Source organism: Ailuropoda melanoleuca, chromosome 12, assembly GCF_002007445.2.
Source record: "Ailuropoda melanoleuca isolate Jingjing chromosome 12, ASM200744v2, whole genome shotgun sequence".
NCBI lineage: Eukaryota > Metazoa > Chordata > Mammalia > Carnivora > Ursidae > Ailuropoda > Ailuropoda melanoleuca.
This window is the reverse complement of record NC_048229.1, coordinates 1,586,497-1,605,871: the sequence shown is the minus strand read 5'-3', so window position 1 is coordinate 1,605,871 and position 19,375 is coordinate 1,586,497. Positions and strand designations below refer to the sequence as shown.

The 19,375-nt window shown below is 59.6% G+C and overlaps 1 protein-coding gene across 2 annotated transcripts in view; it reads right to left on the bottom strand.

Moving 5' to 3' along the window:
• Positions 1 to 19,375, bottom strand: part of RIMBP2 (RIMS binding protein 2) — a 97,876-nt gene that overhangs the window by 44,311 nt on the left and 34,190 nt on the right. For both annotated transcript variants that reach the window (XM_034638498.1, XM_034638497.1), the window contains exons 6-10: positions 12,406 to 12,607; positions 8,657 to 8,802; positions 8,054 to 8,130; positions 4,165 to 4,274; positions 1,215 to 2,027 (exon numbers count right to left, since the gene is read on the bottom strand). In XM_034638498.1, the coding sequence (XP_034494389.1) occupies positions 1,215 to 2,027; positions 4,165 to 4,274; positions 8,054 to 8,130; positions 8,657 to 8,802; positions 12,406 to 12,607 (1,348 nt within the window). The remainder of the gene's footprint in view (positions 1 to 1,214; positions 2,028 to 4,164; positions 4,275 to 8,053; positions 8,131 to 8,656; positions 8,803 to 12,405; positions 12,608 to 19,375) is intronic.

The following is a 19,375-nucleotide window of genomic DNA, read 5'->3' as shown; positions in this document are numbered from 1 at the left end:
CCCGGTGCCTGGTGTTTCTCATTTCTTGACCCCCCAGCACTGACCACGTGACTGTGTCGTAGGTAGCAGGGCAAAGAGGGGTCTTCCTTACCCCAGTATTCATGGTTGACGCTGTGGCCAGCCAGGAAATCGAGTCATCACAGAAGACAAGTGCGCTGACCCTTTACAGATCCATTCCTACTCAAACACCCCTGAGGCCACGTCTGCCCCACCTGCCCGTGACCTTCCTGCTTTGTAGGTCAGACGGTAGTTGATTATGGGTTTTACAAATGCTGGAGAACACAGTGAAATAGAAGTGACTATGTCACGAATTGAGAAGCCCACCTTGTGTTAGATGGAAGACTTCAGGCAGCTGGTAAAATGCTCCTGGAGAAGAAACGAATTGTTTGGAAAAAGGACCCGACAAATGAGGTTGGGCGGGGCCGGGTTAGTTAAGCGCAGAGGGAAGTCCAACAGGGAGGCTGCACACACAGGCATTCCCAGGGGATCTCGTGAGTTAACAGAGGACGAAGAGAGGCTCTAAAGGAAACAAATTATGCCCTCAAACATTCTTGCAAAAATGACCTTCTTTGCTCCAAGAAGGGTGCTCTTGCCCCAGGTGTCTGGGTTCCCGCCTGGGCACAGCTGGCCTGTTGGAAGGTGCAGCAAAGACCAGCACCACGGAAATTTCTGGAGGTGGAGCACTGGGACCCTGGTGGCTCGGAGATGGGCAGAGGCTGCAGGCTTGTGCACCCGATCCCCTCTTCACGATTTCCTATGATCTTACGCAGCAGATACGCCCCGAACCCAGGAGAGTGTCTGCAATGGAATTTCACGTCTACACAAATTCGTCCGCATGTGTGATTAAGATGAGAGAAAGAACAATTTTGAAGGAGTGTAGGCACTTGGTTCACTGTTCCATTCAATGGGCACACGTGTGGGAGGGACGCTGTGGGGGAGACGTCCTCTCGTGCCCCTGCGGGTGGCCTCACCGCCTCCTGTCTTTTCCAGGGTGGGCCTCTTGCAGACGCCAGTGTGAGAAGTATCTTCAAAAACACGGTCCCTAAACAAAATCCACGCATCCCCCCCACCCCTGCACACACACACGCCGTGCTTCCTGCTGACCCGCGGGGTTTTCCAGAACAGTGCTGGCCGGGTGCTGTCTTCCCTGCCTGCCCCCTCTCGCCCCAGCCCTCCCCTCTCCCTCGGGGGCCCCACAGGAGGACGGGGCTCACCTGCAGGCAACGTGGAGAATTCCACGAAGGCCTCCTTCTTCTCCCGCTGCTCCAGGGGCAGCTGCCATGGCATCTGGTGGGGCTTGGCCAGGACCCTCACCTTGTAGGCCGCGTTGGGCCTGAGGTTAAAGAACTGGTACTTGTACCCGGCAGCCTTGACCACGTCCAGCTCCTCCTCGTTGAGGAAGATGACGTGGCTGTAGTTGCTGTTGGTGGGCTGCCAGGAGAGCTGGGCGGAGATCTGCGTGATGTTGTCCACCCTCAGGTGGGAGGGGGCCACCACCACGTCCTTGCCCACCAGCAGTGTGCACTGCAGCTCGTCCGAGTTGCCCCTGCTGGTGACGCACTGCACGGAGATCCGGTAGGTGCAGGCCGCCGTGTTGAGCTTCTCGATGAGGGCCTTGGTTCTGCTCCCCAGCGTGAGGCTCACGCGTGTCTCCTGGTCCACAAGCACGTTGTAGCTGCTCACGGTCCCCCAGCCCGGCGGCACGGCGGGGGGCTCCCAGGCCACAATGACACTTCGGGCGAGTTGTTTGATGAGGGTGATTTTTCTAGGGTAAGGCACGATGTCTTCTCCGATCTCGTCGATGTTCACACCCAGCGTCCCCGCACCATTGTCCGTGATGCCGGTGTCTATGTGAGCGGGGGCGTGGAGGTCCAGAATGTTCTCCCCCTCCAAGCCGAGGCTGGCATGGTTGATGAGATTCTGGTCCTGTTCGTTCCCCAGCGTACTTGCCAGTCGAGACTCGTTGTCCTGGACAAAATCCACGAAGTTGGAGGGCACCAGGCCCCTCTGCCCATCCAGGAGCTCACCTGTTGGTACAAGGACAGTGAGGTCACCTGACCACCTCAACAGGGCCCCCAAGGTCCCACCACATGGTCTGCACAGCTCCCCAGTGGGGCCATCCAGTAGAGCAATGGGACCACAGCGGATTCCACAGGTCTTTACAGGAGTCTGCCCGAATGTCCCCTCCTCAGGACCCTGCACCCACAACTTGCCACCTGCTACCCCCAAAACCATCAGGCAGGGCAGCCTCCTCCTTCATGCTTATCATGAGCCGACACTACCGTGTTCGGTTACCTGCACAGAGACACTGAGAAACTCTCCCAACGGGGCTAACACCCCATGAGAGCAGGGACCTCTTTCTGTTCATCCCATGAACCATCCTGGGACACCTGGCACACAGTAGGTGCCCCGTAAACGTCCTAGACAGACCAGCAAACATGCATGACAGGAGGGGTTTGGAGGTAAAAACATAACCATCTTCCTATTATCTTTGCTGGGGTGATCATGCGAATAGGAACTAAAAGGTGACCTTTCCCCTTGCAAAGCACCGTGTACGTCCTAATGAGGTCCCCAGCGTGACAGCAGCTGTGACACAGAGACTGTCCACATGGTGCCAGACCACCTGTAGGTCGAGTGTCAGAAAATGTCATCAAGCTCACTCTCGTGGCGACGGGTGGCCATGGGGAGAACCCATTCTTATTTTGTGAAATGTTCTCTTTTTAGTTGGGCTCAAAGCCAATTAGCGACTGGGGCCTGAAAAACCGAGAACTGTTTTGAGGAGCCTCCAAGATGACACAGTCTGGATGATCTTCCGACACCAGCAGGACAGGGATCCCCCCCCTGACCTGGTAGGGTGTGGTTGGAGGTCCAGCACCCAGGAGGCTGGGGGGTGCTGACACTGGGGGCCCCCACCTCGGGGGATGTGTGATGGACCTCAAGGAGGACATGTGACCATTTAATGAGCCCTGGATTCTCCCAGAATAAATGGGGACCCTGACTCTGCTCCTGGTCGTCTGGAGGGTCTTGAAACGGTCCACCCTTGCTCGCCTCCAGCACGCTCCCATAAGGGGAGGTGAGGGGGATAACCAAGGCCCACCACGCACCGCACCACGTGTCCCCTTGGCTGACCCAGAGGTGGGGACACAGTCTATCTGTTCTATCCAAAGGGAAGCTTCCCGCTGACGCATGGACAGTGGGCCCCTGAGCTTTGCAGCCCCGTCTGAATCAGGCTTCTGGAAAGTAAATGTGGGCACGATGCCCAGTGTGAGTATTCTAGAGATTTCCAACCAGGGTTCTCCGGTGGATACCACGGGCACATGTTTCTATGCTGGTGTGAAAACCAGCGACCATGGTGTGAATTTACGTGAAGATAAGGCCGTGCCGTTGCCAGTCGGGAGGATTTCTTGGGTGGACTGCCCACAGTTCTGCTACCATCTGCCTGGCAGCTACCGGCGAGCGACCCAGCCCACGGGCTGCGCTGCCATTCATCAAATCACCAGAGGCCACCGGACCTCACGTCCAGCAAGTAAATACCAGCACAAGAGCATCTCTCAGCCCCAAGAAAGCTCCATGGGGGCCTGACAGAGAAACGTGCTGGGTTTGCAAGAACCAGCCCTTCTGCTCGAGGGCGACCACGGGAAGAGACCAAGACCTCTCCATTCGTACAGGGCAACTGAGCTTGTGAAGCTGCAGCCGCTGTCCCCAAGCTTGTCCTCAGGCTAGCAGGGGATGGAGGTGACGCGTCCTGGAAGGAGGAGTTCACATTTTCCGATTTCAAACCGGGGGAGGGATCCGGCAGGAGGTGGGCCAGACAAGAACGGAGCCTAGAGGTCAGTGGGATTGCCCTGAGCCAGCGAGGCCACCACACGTCCTGCTGGAGAGGAGGTCAGCTGGGGGAGCCCGGGCTGCTGGGGCAGTGAGACGGGAGAGGCAGGGGGTCCCCTCTGGGACAGGAGAGTCCTCAGCCCGGGGGGTGGGCAGCAGCTGCCTGGGAGCCCTGCAGGGAGTGTCCGAGGTCTGCTGGGGCCAGGACACCCCTCTGTCGTCAGAAGGGCGGGGGTCAGGAGTAACCAGGAGCCTGGCCCGTCTGTCAGGGCCCCGGGCAAGCTAGTCGGGCGGGTGGAGCAGGCCCGGCACACCCACCGCCCGCACCTCCCCACAGACCTTCATAGAAGCCGTCCTCGTCCATGTCCCCGTAGACATAGAGGTACTTCCCTGCCGTGAGGGGCAGCTCTGCCTCGGGGTTCTCGTTGGGCCCATCGAAGGGGTTGTAACTGGAGGAGGAAGGACACTCTTGAGTAGACGTTCCGCGTGGAGGCCGACGGGGCGCCTCCTGCCGAGGGCTGGCGGGCACCTGCCCCCCCGCCTGCACCTGCACGCCCGCTCAGCCCCGTGGATCCGGAACAAGACGGCGCACATGTGGTCTGTGCGCTGGAGGACGTTTTGGCGGTTCTGGCATTTCTGCCCCTACCTGTCACGTCTACCGCAGCTGTACGCCCTCAGATTATAAGCGAGAAAGAGCCCCCACCCTATGACTTCCTGTAGGGACTGTTTAGCACAGTAGAATCCTACTGCATAGGCCTTCTGGTAACCTGCTAATTTTTCACTTTCCCGTAGAGCGTGACCCTCCCTCCGCCTCATGAAACATTCCCTCGCGTCCTTCCTAACTTAACGGTTGAGGAATGTTTCACCGAACAACTGACACACTCCGCTTAACCAAAGTCCCAACGTCGGGCGTTGACGTTGCTTCTAACCTGGGGGTCACGTGATCAGCCTTGCAGCAGATACCCTTCTAACCATATCCTGGCACACTTCCTGGCTTTCTTCCTAAAGATAAATCCCCAGGAAGCGTATTTGTTTGCTCAGAGGCATGGATACTTTTAATGTCCAGGATGCCTACAGCCAAAATGTCCTTCAAGAAAATGGAGGCCCCTCTCCACCTCAGGGTGTGAAAGTGCCCACACTCTCAAGTCCTCAAAATATTGGGGTGAATATTTTTTCTTACAGTTATGCCCAATGTGCAAACAAAATATATGGGTAGTGAATTTTGGATTTTCTGATTTTGGATTTTTAAATGAACAGAAAGGCCCCAATAAGAAAAGTAAAACCGCATTCCTGGTAGTCAAAGATGACAGCCGCGTCCCGTAAAGGTATAGTAACGACACTCTGACGGCTCACACGCCAACAGCACTGGGAGCCTCACCAACACAGGCAGGGACGTGTTTTACGTGCTCAGCGAGGAAAGCAGAGAAGGTGTTACTTCTCCCAATTTTAATCACAGGACAGGTACGAGGCGCTCCCCAAAGTCACAAGCTCCCTACGTGGCAGGGGTGGAACCAGAGTCAGCCCCCCCCACCCCGATCCCTGTCCTGTGTGGATTTCACGGCACCGAGTCGCTCTGCCACTCCCTGTCCAGGTCCCGGGCTCTAGGAATTCTGTGCTACAGGCTGGCGGTTTTAGGAAGTCAGTAAGGGCCGGGGACCGTGTGCACCAGGAGCAAACACAGCAGGGTGTTTACTGTGAAAGCCCAGGGGCTGGAGGAAGTGGGACAACAGTCTGGCAAGGGGATGGCATGTGCAAAGGCCCTGGAGCAGGGGGCAGAGTCCCTCCCTGGAGCTGGGAGCCAGCCTGGCTGGAAGTGAATGCAGGAGCATTGAGGATGAGCACTGGCAGGCTCCCCGTTGGTGTGGACTTGATCTCCGAAGCTGGGAGGTATCAGGAGTTTTAAGGTAGGGCGTGACTCGAGCACGCCTGCATTTTGTAGAGACCCTCGGGGTGCCCTGTGCATGGGGGCTGGCAGAGGAGGTGGGGTGAGGACGTTGGATCAGGGAGTGGCTCAGGAGGAGATAAAGCTGGGCTTTGCCTGGACACCAAGAGTAAGGGGCTGGGGGCTGAACGCTTTGTGGGTCAGGACAAGCGGAGGGGGACACACTCACTGAGTCAGGTCCGCAGGTGGGGGCTGACGTGGGGAGAAGGGAGGGCAAGGGTCAGTTCTGGGTGTCTCATTGAATTCCCGAGCTCAGGGGGTGGGGGTGGCCGCTGTCACATGCAGATGGAGAACCCACCCCAGGTAGGAGACGGGACACGGAAGGAGTACACGGGGGCCGGACGGATAAAGCAGCCCGTGCCCCCTGATCCGCAGACAGAAGGGAGGGAAGGCCCAATGCTGGCATGGCACCCAGGAGCCGGTGGAACTGTGCTGAGGGCAGGAACCCAGGGGGGGAACGTCTGCAACATGAAACCCATAGACACAGAGAGCACAGCAGCTTTCAGAGCAGGGCAGGGGCACAGCCGCAGGGCGAGGCGCTGGTGACGGTGGCGAGCATCTGGGACACGGCGCACTTTACACCGTGACTGTGTCCCACATGAGCAAGTGACATCTCAGCAAAGCTGTTTGAACAGAGGGACGAGGGTTCTGGGCGGGAGGCTGAGGAGTGGGCAGGAGATGTGGGGATGAGCGGGCGGCCGTCAGCGGGAGGTGAGTGCACCTGCTGTCACGGGAAATGGCGTCCAGGGCAGGGCTTCTCCTGTTTTAAGTTTGGGGAAACTTCTTCCCGGCGGCTGGTTGAATAATGTGGGTGTTTGGCCCCCGAGAGGCTCCCCAAACTCCCGCCTTTCCCTTCAGAACTGCCCCGTCGGGGATTCTAAGGGTATTTAGAGAACTTGGATCTGCAGCGTTCTCTCCGGGTCTGGCATTCCGTGCGAGTCACAGTTGGATGTGGTTTGGGGGTTTTGGCAGGGTGCTGGAAACACACAGGCGTAAAAGCATCACCAGGAAAATGTCAACAGCACCAACGAGGAATGGGACGAGGGGAACGTGGTGCACTCTGGCCCCCCGGGGCCAGCTGGATTCCTAACGGAGAAGCCTGTGGCTGGTAGGAGCTACTCCAAACGCTTCTGTTATCTGAGCAGAAGTGCGTTTTCACTGGCAAAATGAACAGATCACTAATCAGAAAATAATCTGCTAATCAGCATAATAGCTACAACAAATGGCTCTCGCTGGAGCAAACAAAGGGTGTGGAGGGTACACGGCCTGGCTGAGACCCAGGTCGCTCTGCCTGCAGGAAGCCTGAGGCCGGCTGAGGGTGGCATCCGCACCCACCACACGCGGACCGGGGCATCTGGGATGAGAGGCCGGGTCTCGGTTGAGCATAAGGAAGAGGAGACAGGAACGGCTTCGTGTCTGCATGTTTGCATCTAACTCGTGAGCGTCTGCTCCTCCAGCAGCATCCGGAGTCCGGCGTGACGTCGCTCGAAGCAGCTAGCCAAGTGGTGGGGAGACAGCTGCTCTGCGCCCGCCTCCGAGTCACGCGGACCCGACGGCTCGTGCGTGCTCACTGAGCGTGGACACCGCAGGCCCCGCGGGAGATGAATGAGGCGCTGGAACCACGGCTTCCACAGAAGCGAGGGCCCCAGGACGGCAGAGACCAGGGGCTCTGGACAAAAGCAACCCCTCTGAGTTTCAGCTTGCCGCCTGCCACGGGCTGAACTGTCCCCCCAAAAATCTACGCTCACGTCCCAGCCCCCAGGACTGGGAACGTGGTCTTGTTGGGAAATGGGATCTTTGCAGATGTGATCGCGTTAAGACGGGGTCGCGCTGGGGTCAGGTGGGCCCCAGTCCGGTGACTGGTGTGCTTACAGAGTCAGAGAGGAAGTGGCCACACGCAGAGACACCAGCCACGAGAAGACAGGCAGAGGCGGCAGCGATGCCCGCATCACCGAGGGACGCCTGGGGCCACGGGAGCTGCAAGAGCCCCCCACAAGCACGGCCTGGCTCACACCCCGATTTCGCACTTCCTGCCTCCAGCGCCCGGAGAGAGCGCATGTTGGCTGTTCTAAGCTGCCCATGTTGTGCTAACTCGCAGCGGCCGTCCTGGGAACAAGACGGACTCTCCACACTCTTCCCTCGAACGGACAGCAGACCGTCATCCTCCCAAGCCTGGCTGAGCAGGTGCCTGGGGGCCGGAGGAGCGCTCCCAGACCCACGGCCTCCTCGGCCCCAGCGCCCACACCCACCGACACCCAGGGGTGCAGAGAGGAGCTTTGCGCTTACCTGTAGCGAGCGACACACAAGTGGACCTTCCCCGAGTACCTCTGCTTGGCTGTATTGGAATTCCGTTCATTATCCATCTGTCAAAGACACAGACGACGTTCAGGTTACGCTTCGTGCCCGGAGCACAAGGGAAACCCTTCCAGCTCCGCGAGCCTTCCTGCCCCAGATGGCGGCGCTCACGTGAGACACCAGCCCCGACACGACACAGCTCCCCGGTCACAGGGAAGGATGTTTATAAAGGACGCGTCTCCCCACGCCAGGAGTGGACCGGAGGTGGGGCCTTTCCCGACGTAGGGTGTGGGACTCGCTGGGCGGACCAGGCATGTGTGCCAGGCCCTGCCGGGCATCTGTGAAGACACGGAGACAGACACTGACCCCTGTCCGCAGCTCACAGGGGCTCAGCCCTGGGAGGGAGACAGACACCGCCCACCACCCTCGCCCATCGGACGGCACCTCGGGCTCTGAGGCCGAGACATCCGGGAAGACTGCATGGAGGCGGTGACATGAGGGACAGTGAAGACTAGATATGGGGATCTATGGGAGGGAGAAGGCGGAGGACCTTCGTGTTCCCACCAGCCGCACGCATGCCAGGCCAGAACTCACATCTGATTCAAATCTGCATCTTGGGCTGGCAGATCTCGACAGAAAGGTGGGCCTGACGGACAGAGGCTCTGGCTTGTCAGCAGGGAGCGGGAGGGGCCGGATGTAGTCCTGGATCACCGCACGGCTTCCAATGGCGCTCTCCTGACCTGGCCACGACATGAGAACACAAGGACACGGATGAAATAACAGGCACATATGGGTCCTTCGACTCCCCAGCATGCCCGTCCCCTCGTTGCCATCAGTCTCAGGGTTTCACCTTGGGATCTGCCCACCTCCTGCCCTCGGTCCCTGCTGGCCAGCCTGCTCCCGTGCCCCGCTGGGCCATGCCTGGCAGAGGCCACTCCTGGCCGAGAGGATGGCTTGGTGGCAATGGCGGGGTCACATGTGGAGGGAAGGTCCCATCACAGGGATTCAAAGGAAGTCTTGGAGAAAGAGTTCTCCCTTTCCCTGGTTCCACGTGGGAGGCTCTGAGGCTCGGTGACGCTGCAGCCACATTGCCACCAGGAGGAAAGTCAGTCCCATCAGAGCGCTGATAGAAGGGGAGAAGCCAGATGGGGAGGAGCCGGTCCCTGGGGACGCAGTTGGAGCCCCCGAGTCCAGCTGTGCCTGGAGCTGGACCTACTGGCTCCTCGTCTGCTCCTAAAGGTAAGTAAGTCCCTTTGGGCTCGCACCAGTTTGGGTCGGCTTTGCTCCCATTTAGACCGAAAGTCCTAACTAACACAAAGCGGCCAAAGGGCTAGGCATTTTTAGGGCTCCAACGTGAAACACAGGATCCCCCCCAACCTCTCTGTCCAGCCTCTGTCGGTAGCGGTCACACCGTGGGATCGTCTCCCTGAAGATGAGACCGGCTGTGTCCCAGCTGGGACATACCAGGTGAGTCAGTGTAAGACGGGAAGTGCCCCACCCGCCAGGGGCCCCGTGGCTTCATCTGACTGAGGGAACATTCCAGTCCCTGAAACAGACTCGGCACCACAACAGACACAGGGGGCTGCTGGGGCATCAGATCCCGGAGATCAGGGCGCTGCCCGTCACCGCCATCTGCCCCCTCTGCCCAGGACAGGTGCTCGGCGGACAGCAGGTGCAAAGCAATGCTGCCTGCATGGGCTTCTGGAAGCTTCGGAGCCCCAGCTGCGAATTCTCGCCGCTTCTCCACGCCCCAGGCCGTGGGGGAGTGCGACCCCTGACCCACGGCCGGGCCGACCAGTGCCCTCTGAGTGGAGGTGATGGGTCTGCTTTCAGGAAGAAGCTTTTTGAGCAAGTGTGTGATTCACTGCTTCCTTTCCCCTTTGACAGAACATTCCAGATGAACACAGTGGCGTCTCCTCGTATTCCCACTTGGCTTATACAGCCTGGTCCTCGAGAGGCAGGTCCGACGCAGAGCCGGCGTGAGATGAGAGGCGACACGGTCGGTGCCCTGGACTGCACTGGCTCCCACGCGCTCCTCCTGCTGTGGGCGTGGCTCTCCCCTGAGATTCCACCCGGAATCCAGTGCAGGAGCCTGGTCTCACGTCAGGCGTGGCCCACTGTGCAGACTGCGGTCCCTTAGCTGTTCCCCATCAACCCGCTACTGTCTCCTCAACCTCCGGGCCAGGCTGGCTTCAGGCAGGAGGACACAGAGGCAGGTGGGCCACGCATCTGCCCACGGTCCTTCTCTGCCTCATTCTGGCCCTTCCACGCTCCCCTCAGACCCCAGGGGAAGAAAGCGGGGCCCAGCAGCCGAGTCCCCCAGGGCGCCCACCCTGGCAAGGCCTCTGCATTCTGCCGTCAGAGAATGCCCTTGGGAAGATCGCCCCTCTGGAGGCTCGCGGGGCTGCGGGCTCTCCTCTCACACATCTGTCAGCGATGCTGGCACACCGAGGGTGAAGCCAAATGCACGTGGGCCTTGCCACTGGGACCCTCGTGGGGCGAGGTTACGCATCATTACGTGAACTCGGTCCATCAGGACGGGGCTCTTCCCGACCACTGCATGGAAGCCGTGATGCAAACCCATATGTCCACCAGGGTCCAAGCAGGCACCTGTTGCCATCACTAAGGCCCACTTCCGCCGTCATGAATCTGGCCCCGTTTCCCAGAGCAGTCTCAGCTCTGAGCCACTCCCACGGGACTCACACGTTTACACGTTGCACAGAGGAGCTCACGCAGCAGCACCAAGACGCCATGGTGAGAGGGGCCTGCTTGCCACGTGTGGCTTGGCCGAGGGTGGGCACACAGTGGCACGGGTCGGTGCTCTGCTGTGACCAGACTGCAGGCCCCACGGGGTCTGTGCCTAGCACCTCCCTTCCCCAGCCGTCTGGGGCTCTGGTGCACCAGGCAGAGGTTCCACGTGACCAGCCCCCCCTTACACCCTGGATGCCACATCCCCCGCGGCTTCCCTGGGCAGGAACTCTGCATGCATGGGGCACTTGGCATGGCCTGCATAGATCCTGCAGGCGTCCTGCCTCTGCCCCGAGGATCTGACCGTGTCCCCGTCCCAGGTCGCCATCATAGCTCTAAGCACGACTATGTCCTGGGAGTCACCAAACATGTTGGGGTCTTGAGAAGCGTGCACTGGCCAAACTTATATGGCCACCCACCCCGAGAATGTTTGTTTCCTCCAGTAAGAGCCGAAACTGTCCTGCCTCTTCTTTGGACAACACAGCCCCATCATCGCTTCCTGGAAGCAGGCGTCTGCGACCGCCTGATCTAACGTAGCCCTGGGTCACTTTCTACATTGTCACCTGTCCTTACACACCTGTCCGAGTCATTCGTCCATCCCCCCGCTTCTTGTCTGTCTGCACCCACTGAGAGGAGCCTCCGCGTGGGGCCCAGCCGGCCGGCAGACATTGCGGCTGCAGCCCCCAGACCCGGCCTGGGTGCACCGTGCTCTCGGGATGCCGTGGAGAGACTTGCCGACCTCCCCCCACCCTGCTGTTCGCAGCCACACAGCAGGCCAGCTAACGGCTGAGCAGGACAGGAAGGACAGCGTGACGGGAGACGCGCAAGGAAATGTGGTTTATCGAGATGCAGGCAGTATTGCTTTGTTGGGATGTTATGAAGTCCCGAAAACCTGTCATCCTATATTCAGATGATAAGTGGGGGAAATCTGGAAATTCTCTCCTTTATGGAATTCCAAAGGGGGATTCTGACACTCATCTCCCCTTAATTAAAAAAACAACAACTTTTAAACTGGTGGGTATTCTCGCAACCATGGTGACCCGTGCGGGTTACCCTTGGGCGAGGGGAGTGCTCCCTGATGGCCCAGGGCAGCCCTCTGCGTCCAGGCGGGAGCCCCGCGGTGCTGCTCCCTGCCCTGCTTCCTGTGCACAAGTGGGACATTCACCGCTGTGAGCCTCCCAGCCTTCGTGAGAACAGGGATTCGTCCCCACGCAAAGGCTGAGAGGCGGCCACAGCCCAGCGGTGCACCTTGCGGACCCGGTGCCGGAGCCCCCAGCTCACTGCCAGGAGCTGTGTGACCCGCAGGACGGCCTCGGTCTTCCCCTCTACAGAGTGGGACCAGGACGGCACCTGCTACACATGGCCGTGCCAGCTACACATGGCCGTGCCAGCAGCACATGTGAGGACACCCGCGGAGTGCTTAGAGCAGGGGCCGGGGCTGCGTGCGTGCCCTGCTGCGGGCCTGCCGTCTCCCGGAGCTCCGAGATGCGGGCGTCCAGTGCAGGCGGGTCAGACGTGCACCGTGCACGCCCTGCCACGGGGTCACGGGCCATCCCTCCTTCACCACATGATGCAGGGCAGGTGCAGCCACTCACCTTTGCCAATGGAGGGGGTGAGTCCGTTCAGGAACTGTGGGAAAGGCTTGCCGGAGGCGGGGAGGTCCAAGGAGGCCCCAGCGCTGCCACCCAGCAGGTCGATCTTCCCGGCGTGCCGCCGGAGCCTCTCCAGGTCCTGCGACAGCAGGCTGAACTGCTCACTCTGCGTCCGGCATTTCTCCTCCAGCTCCCGCACCTTGCTCTGCACGGCAGAGGCACGGACACATGGTCAGGGGTGTGCAGTGGGGGGGACGTGCATGCATGCATGTGCACACAGTGTACATGCATGCTCACGCGTGTGTGGCGGGGAGCTGCCGCCTATCTCCAGGGAGAACAGCATCTGATAAAACCAGGCATCCCGTGCAGCCTGGCTGTTGGCCAAGTCCCCTCCCGGCCGGACGTGGGAAACCACACATGCCGCAAAGCCCAACAGTCAGATCCCAGCCAACAGCAGACTGTTCTGGGCCGAGTGTGCAGCCCGGGCACTTGTGGTTGGCACCCCCCGCCATGGCCATGTGAAATTTGGAGTGTGAGCCAGTGACACAGCCCAGACTTGGGGGCAGCCCAGGTGCCAATCGCTGATGCATTTTTCTCATGGGGGCGCCCGCCCTAGACTGCAGAGCCCCAAGGAACACAGCTCAAGCAATAAAAGGGAATTTCTTTCTGTTGGATTTGGTTATAGCCACACAGCTGCTGTTTGTAGACATGCAGAGATGTGTCCGGAGCCCCGGGGAGAGGGGTGGGCTCCCTCGGACACACGTCAGGGCAGGGGCAGCCAGGCAGCTCCCTCCTGACCCTGCTCCCGTCCCGTTCCTGCCCTGCTGGCTCTCAGGTTGGCTGGCTTGACACACACACCCCAGACGCTCACGGACCCCACTGCCTGTCCTGGTGCAGACGCAGGGCTCTGGCTCAACGACCAGAGTTCCTGCACTGTCTGCAGCTGGACGCACACGCTGCGGACGGACGTGTGGAGGGTCGGCTCTGCCCCCTCCCCTGCGGCACTCTGCGTGGTGCTTACTGCCCGCCATGGGACATGAGTCCCTGGTTACTTCTCGTCTGTCTCCAGACTGGATGGGAAGCTCCAAGCCTTCGCTCTTTCTGCTTCCCTCCCTGATACGTCCTCAGTGCTTTTCACAGAATCGGACACATAGTAGGTGCTCAGTACACAGTTGCCGAATCACTGAAAAGAAGGAACTGCTGCTCTGCAGTGTGGTGGCTACGTCGCCTGCATGGATGCAGTCCTGCCTTGTCTCCGTCCTTACTCTGTGATACATGGGGAATCCCATCTACTGTGGTGTTAATTTCGTGTGTCGCCTGGTTCCCCACTGACACGTCAGCTCCACGAGGGCAGGACGGTCGTCTGTGGCTTCCCTGCTACGTCCCCAGCTGTCGGAACAGAGCTCGGTACCGAGTCAGCGCTCAGTAGGTGTTTGGTTCAATATAGACGTGCATGCGGGACTGCAGGGACAGCCAGGAACAGCCCTCAACCGTCAGAAGCCAGCAGTATGCACGCTTCTCCTCCTCCCCTCCCCCCTTCCTCTTCTCCATCCTCCTCCCCTCCCCCTCCTCCTCTTTTTCCTCCTCTTCCTCCCTGTTCCCCTCCTTCCCCTCCTCCTCCTTCCCCTCCTCCCCCTCCCTCTCCTCCCCTTCCTTCTCTCCTCCTCCTCTGGCATTAAGCTTTCCAGGTCCGTAGTATAGAATGAAGGGCTATTTATGTCTGAGATTGGGGATTTCTAAAAATAAACCCAACAAATCCCAAGCCTATAATTAATTTCTTCGATTCATTAAAAAAAAAAAATCAGCAGGATTCTTCTTTTAAAAAGCTGAATGGGCTTGTCTGTGATCGCTGCCTCCACCAAGACAGAGAAGTGAGCTCAGCACTCCTAGGCCCGGGCGGGGGACATGAGGACCCTGTCAGACCCACCGCCAGCTGGGCCGACTCGACCCGTGTCAGAGGCCACGAGGCCTAGGGCCCTGACTCTCCCAACTTATTCGCTCCAGGGCAGAGCCGTGAACCCTTGGGGGCCGGGCAGGGTCCTCAGACAGGGAGCAGCTGGCCTTGGGAAGCGGGCACGGGGGCCCTGAGCTCACCGTGGCTGTCCGGGTGTGCAAGAATGTTCAGTGGCTGAGGGGAGAACACAGTCACTATTTACACGGCCATGAACTCATTTTCACATGTGTTAGGAGAAAGGCCGGCAGATCAAATCCTTGCTACCACGTTTATGAGAAAAATGACCGAAAAAAACAACACATAGATGCTTCATTCCCATGCCATTCTAGAAATGACAAAGTCAGAGTGACAGAACGGATCGGCGGTTGTCCGGGTTGGGGCCGCGGGACAACGCGATGCACAAGGGGTAACAGGAGGGGGTGAAGGGCATCCGCATTCCCACTGCGGCGACAGGAATCTCTGTGTGCACCCAGCCCTGCGGAACTCTACGCTAAAGGAACGTAAAAACAGGAGAAATCCAGAGGCAAACAGGTTTAACAACAATATGAAATGATGCCATAGTAGGTGGCCAGCCTGCGCGGTGGAAGTCTCAGTGGTACGCGGAGTGTGGCCGAGGCCCTCACGGGCCGCCACTGGAACCTGGCATCTGGGACGCACCTGTCATCCGTGGCCGGCCGCTGGGGCTGTGTGATGTGGTGCTTTGGGAGAGGGTGGGGCCCCGAGGTGGAGGGGCGACGTGAGCTCCTGGCCAGACCGTGCAGGACTCAGACACGCCTGGGGGATGGGGTCACGTGCGCGCACCTGACGGCAGCACCGTCATGGGCCACTATGAACGGGCATCCTTGGCACCTACTGCTGGCAGGCGCAGCCCCCAAGCTCCCTGGGAACTGCCCTCGGTGACCCCCTCCTTGCAGGGCGTGTCTGTTTGTTCAGGGGTCCCGTTCACCAAGGGGGACTGGAATGCGCCGTTTTCCTGGCAGCTGATGCAGGACATGATGCTCTGAGAAGTTGCTGACATGCTGACGAGGGAGTCCCGGGAGAGGTGGGCGTGCAGCGGACTGTAGAGCTCGGTGTACCCGGACGTCCACAGAGGCTGGTGGGCAGTGCCGGGGTGGGGGCCACGGGAGAGCCGGAGGACGTTGGGGGAGCACAGTGAACGGGAGTGAGCTCGGCGTTGGTCCAGACCCAGGGGGCCGAAACGTCAAGCCTTCCAAAAGGAGCAGTCTTTATTTTAATATAAACATCTGTCGATGTTTAAATGTTGGCAAGTATCAGAGGCCCCTGCACAGCCTGGGCTGACGATGCCGGTCTGGAGACGGTACAACCGCTTGGTGACTCTGGGCGTGAAAACCCAGGTAGTATTCCCGGCCGGCACCAGGTCAGGCTGGGCTGGTTGGCCTCGTCGCCCTGGAGATGGCCTCCAACTGTGCCCACATGAGCCCTGGGCACACAGGGCCTGGGGCTCCGGGGTCTCAGATGGACAGTTGACAGTCTTTCTGGATGAAGAGCACGCATCCCGGGGAGCTGTAGTTCCACTCCAGGGCAGTCGCTGTTGCCACTGAGAATCCCATCCCAGGGGTGGGCAGTGTGGACATTAGGAACGCAGCTGCCCCGAAGACATGAGCCACCCGTGTCTCTATCAGTGCCCCAGCCATGCTCGTTCGTGGGGCCAATATCAGCATGACGAATGGGAGAAACAGGCTTTTGTTGGCGACATTAAGGGTATTCAAGATACGTCAACTGGCTCAAACATCGTGGTGTCATCCCGCCCTCGAGTGGACAGGGTACAAGACTGGAACAGAACCCCCAGGCTCTAAATGGTCCTGTGTCCTGACGCGGATTCGGAGGATTTCTGGTTCCCAGAGGCCACCTGGACCAGGCTCCATCAGCCTGACTTGCTTCCCTCGAGTCCTCCTTCCATGGGCGCTGGTGGCGGGAGGTCCCCAGGGTGCAGGCCGGATGTCACAGAGCTACGGACAAACACAGATGTTCCTGCTTGTCTGAGTGTTTGCTTAACCCGTGTCTGAAGGCATGTGAGCCTTGCTTTCATCACAACCTGGAGCCAGGCCTGTCCCACCTTCCGCTGCTGCCAGACAGGCACGAGGAGCCGTGCCGGCCACACCTAACCGCTCCTCTCCTCTGCCTTGCCTGCCTCCCCTCCAGGAGTCCAAGAAAACGGCTGTGGGGCCGCAGGACGCCAGCCCTGGAGCCCAGGAACTTGTTCTCAGGGGTCTGGGGTTCGGGGGGAGTCGGGACAACAAGAAGATGGGGGCTGAGGGCCCGTTATACCCGAAGTGCGTCGTACGGGAGGGCCCTCCCTCTGGAAACCTCCTTTAGCTTCCTGCCTTCCGAAGAGAGGCAGCTTTTCCCACAGGAACCCCCAGCAGCTCAGTCTCCTGGCCTGGCCGCAGGGGCGGAGGCATGGGGGGCTGGTGCGGGCCAGCAGCCAGGCAGTGCCCCGGCAGCCCCTGAGTCACCAGCAGGAGGAAAGCTTCCCACCAGGGAGCGGGAAGGCAGCAGCGACCCCACCGGTCTGCCTGGCTGGCTTGTTCGCACGTCAGTATTTATTTCAGGATCCAGAGCCCTGTGGCCTCCTGGATGGGTGGCCCCCCAGATGGGTGGCCCCCTGGGAGCTGGCCACCTGCAGGCATTGGGAGCGGGGCTGTGCAGACCGTGGCAGGAACAGATGGAACAGTCATCAGGCAAGTAAACTGTCCCTGGAAGAAACATGGAGACTTGCAAATGTGGTCGTGGGTATTTATAAAGACGAAGGAAAACACATCGCCAGCGTGACTGCTCGCCGTCCAGGCCCCGCCGCTCCGCCTTCCACATCTGACTTTCGGGCTTTGTAGAGGACAGCCACGTGGGGTGCCAGGCCTGTGTCCAGCCAGGGCAGGTGGAGAGTGCGGGGCTGCCGTAAATCACCAGAGCAGCGGGCAGAACCAGGGGGCGTCCCGTGTGGGAGCACCTGGGAGTAACGTTCCCTGTGGCGTCCTGATGCGCAAGCCAGGATTGCGGTGCAGCTCACCTGGGGCCGTCCGCCTGCTCTGTGCCAGGTGCTGTCGGGGGCTCTCGACGCACTATTGCTGATGGCCGGGGGGACCACCGGTCAGGTGGTATGAGCCCACGGCACAGGGAGGAAACTAGGCCAGGGGTCACACACCCAGGCAGGGGCCAGACAAACCCAGGCCTCTCTGACTGCGGGCTCTGAGCTGGCTCTAGATCCTGCCCTCCCCCCCATTCACTGGAGACCTGGAAGCACGTCCTGCAGCCTCCATGGGCCTCACTGTCTCCACCTAGAACATAGGGTGAAGCATGTCTTCCAGAACCCAATGGGGAATTGCAAGGTCAAACCCTGGGGGTGGGGTATGGGAGGGGCTCCGTGAGCAGAAGGGACAGTCTTCCACCCTCTGGGGGCCAAAGCCACAGCACAGACACCGCAGGGAGGGGTGCGACTAACCTAGTAACTCAGACACCCAGGCTCCCCCCGCCCCCGTTGCCTGGACGTCTATTTTCAGCAAAATGTGAGAGCACCTCGGAGCCCACGCAAGTCTAGCACAATTCCCCACATTTCGTCATCAACGGGGACGCTCCGTGTTGTTTTCACAGCAATCCCCAACCAAGGAACACCTTCCACCACTGGTCTAATGCTCCTATCTGGGCTGGCTCCTGCCGGCACCTAGCTAGCACACGAGGAGACGCGCGTAAGCCCATCTCAACAGGCTGATTTCCGGGATCTCTCCAAGTGAGCGCTCTGCACTCCAGAATCTTCGCAGGACAACCCAGTCTTGAGACTGAAATGGACCACCGCCGCCGAGGGGGGACTTGGTGAGTGCAGGCTTCTCCTCAGCTTATGTTGTGCACTCTACACCGTGCACGGATCCAGCACTGTTAACGCACAACGTCTGCCATGTTTGCTTCGGTTCACGTGATTCAGCGTTGGTCCAACTGTCCAACTTAAACAGCAGTGAATTCTAAGTTGGTGGGTCTGGGTCGTTGGAGTTCCCTGCTTCTGGACAGGTGTGCATTTGTCACATGGTATCACGTGTGCAGAGAAGCACCTGTCATTGGTGGGACCTCAGAATACCTGTCTCACCTTCGGGGTGCCAACAGCAGGGCGGGGGGGTGGCAGACGGCGGCCTTTGGACACGGAGCTGGAGTGGGGGTTAGTCCTGCAGCAGCCGAGCTCCCAAACATTAGGGCATGCACAGCTTCCCTGTCCCTAACCACCTCGTCTCCCAGTGAAGCCTCAGGGGTCCGGGGCTGCCACGGCTATTCCCGGGGGGGCAGAGACCCGAGGGGAAAGGAGACTTCTTAAGATCTGTCAGATGTGAGCCATTAATTATAAACCATTATGTGTCCACTTCTCAGATTCTCAACACGGCTACTATTCTGCCAGATTTCTGTATCAAAATTGCGTTGTCCCCTAAGGATTCCAGAATCAGATGGGCCGTGGACGACGCCACAGATCAACCACGCTTGGCTTCATTCCATGGGCCCAGGGAGGCTGCATGTCTGGCTTCTCCAGCACTGAAGTGTCGCCGGCTCTGATCAGTGCAGGGGTGACACAGCAGAGCAGGTAGGAGCTGTCCCTGCTGCGATCACCAGGAAGCCATGTGCACCAGACGCCACAGTCACAAGATGCAGGGGCCTGCATCCCCGCGTCATCCCTGCGTCATCCCTGTGTCACCTCCCCACACCATCCCTGTGTCGTCCCCGCATTACATCCTTGCATCACCCCGTGTCGTCCCCGTGTCGTCCCCGCGTCGTCGCTCGGACAGGAGTTCTCCGGGACCTTCCCCAATCAGCAGCGGACGTCACCGACGAGAAACGGCCTTTATGTGCTCAATGTGAGGTCGTGAGCTGAGCCTCACCCTACAAATGCACCTGAGAACCGGGTTCATCTTTCTGACGGAACCAAGCCCGTGTCCTGCATGCACTCATTCACGCACACGCACTTGCCACATGCTTATCCAGTGTCCTAACGCCAGCCCAGCAGGGCGACCCCCTACCCCCAAC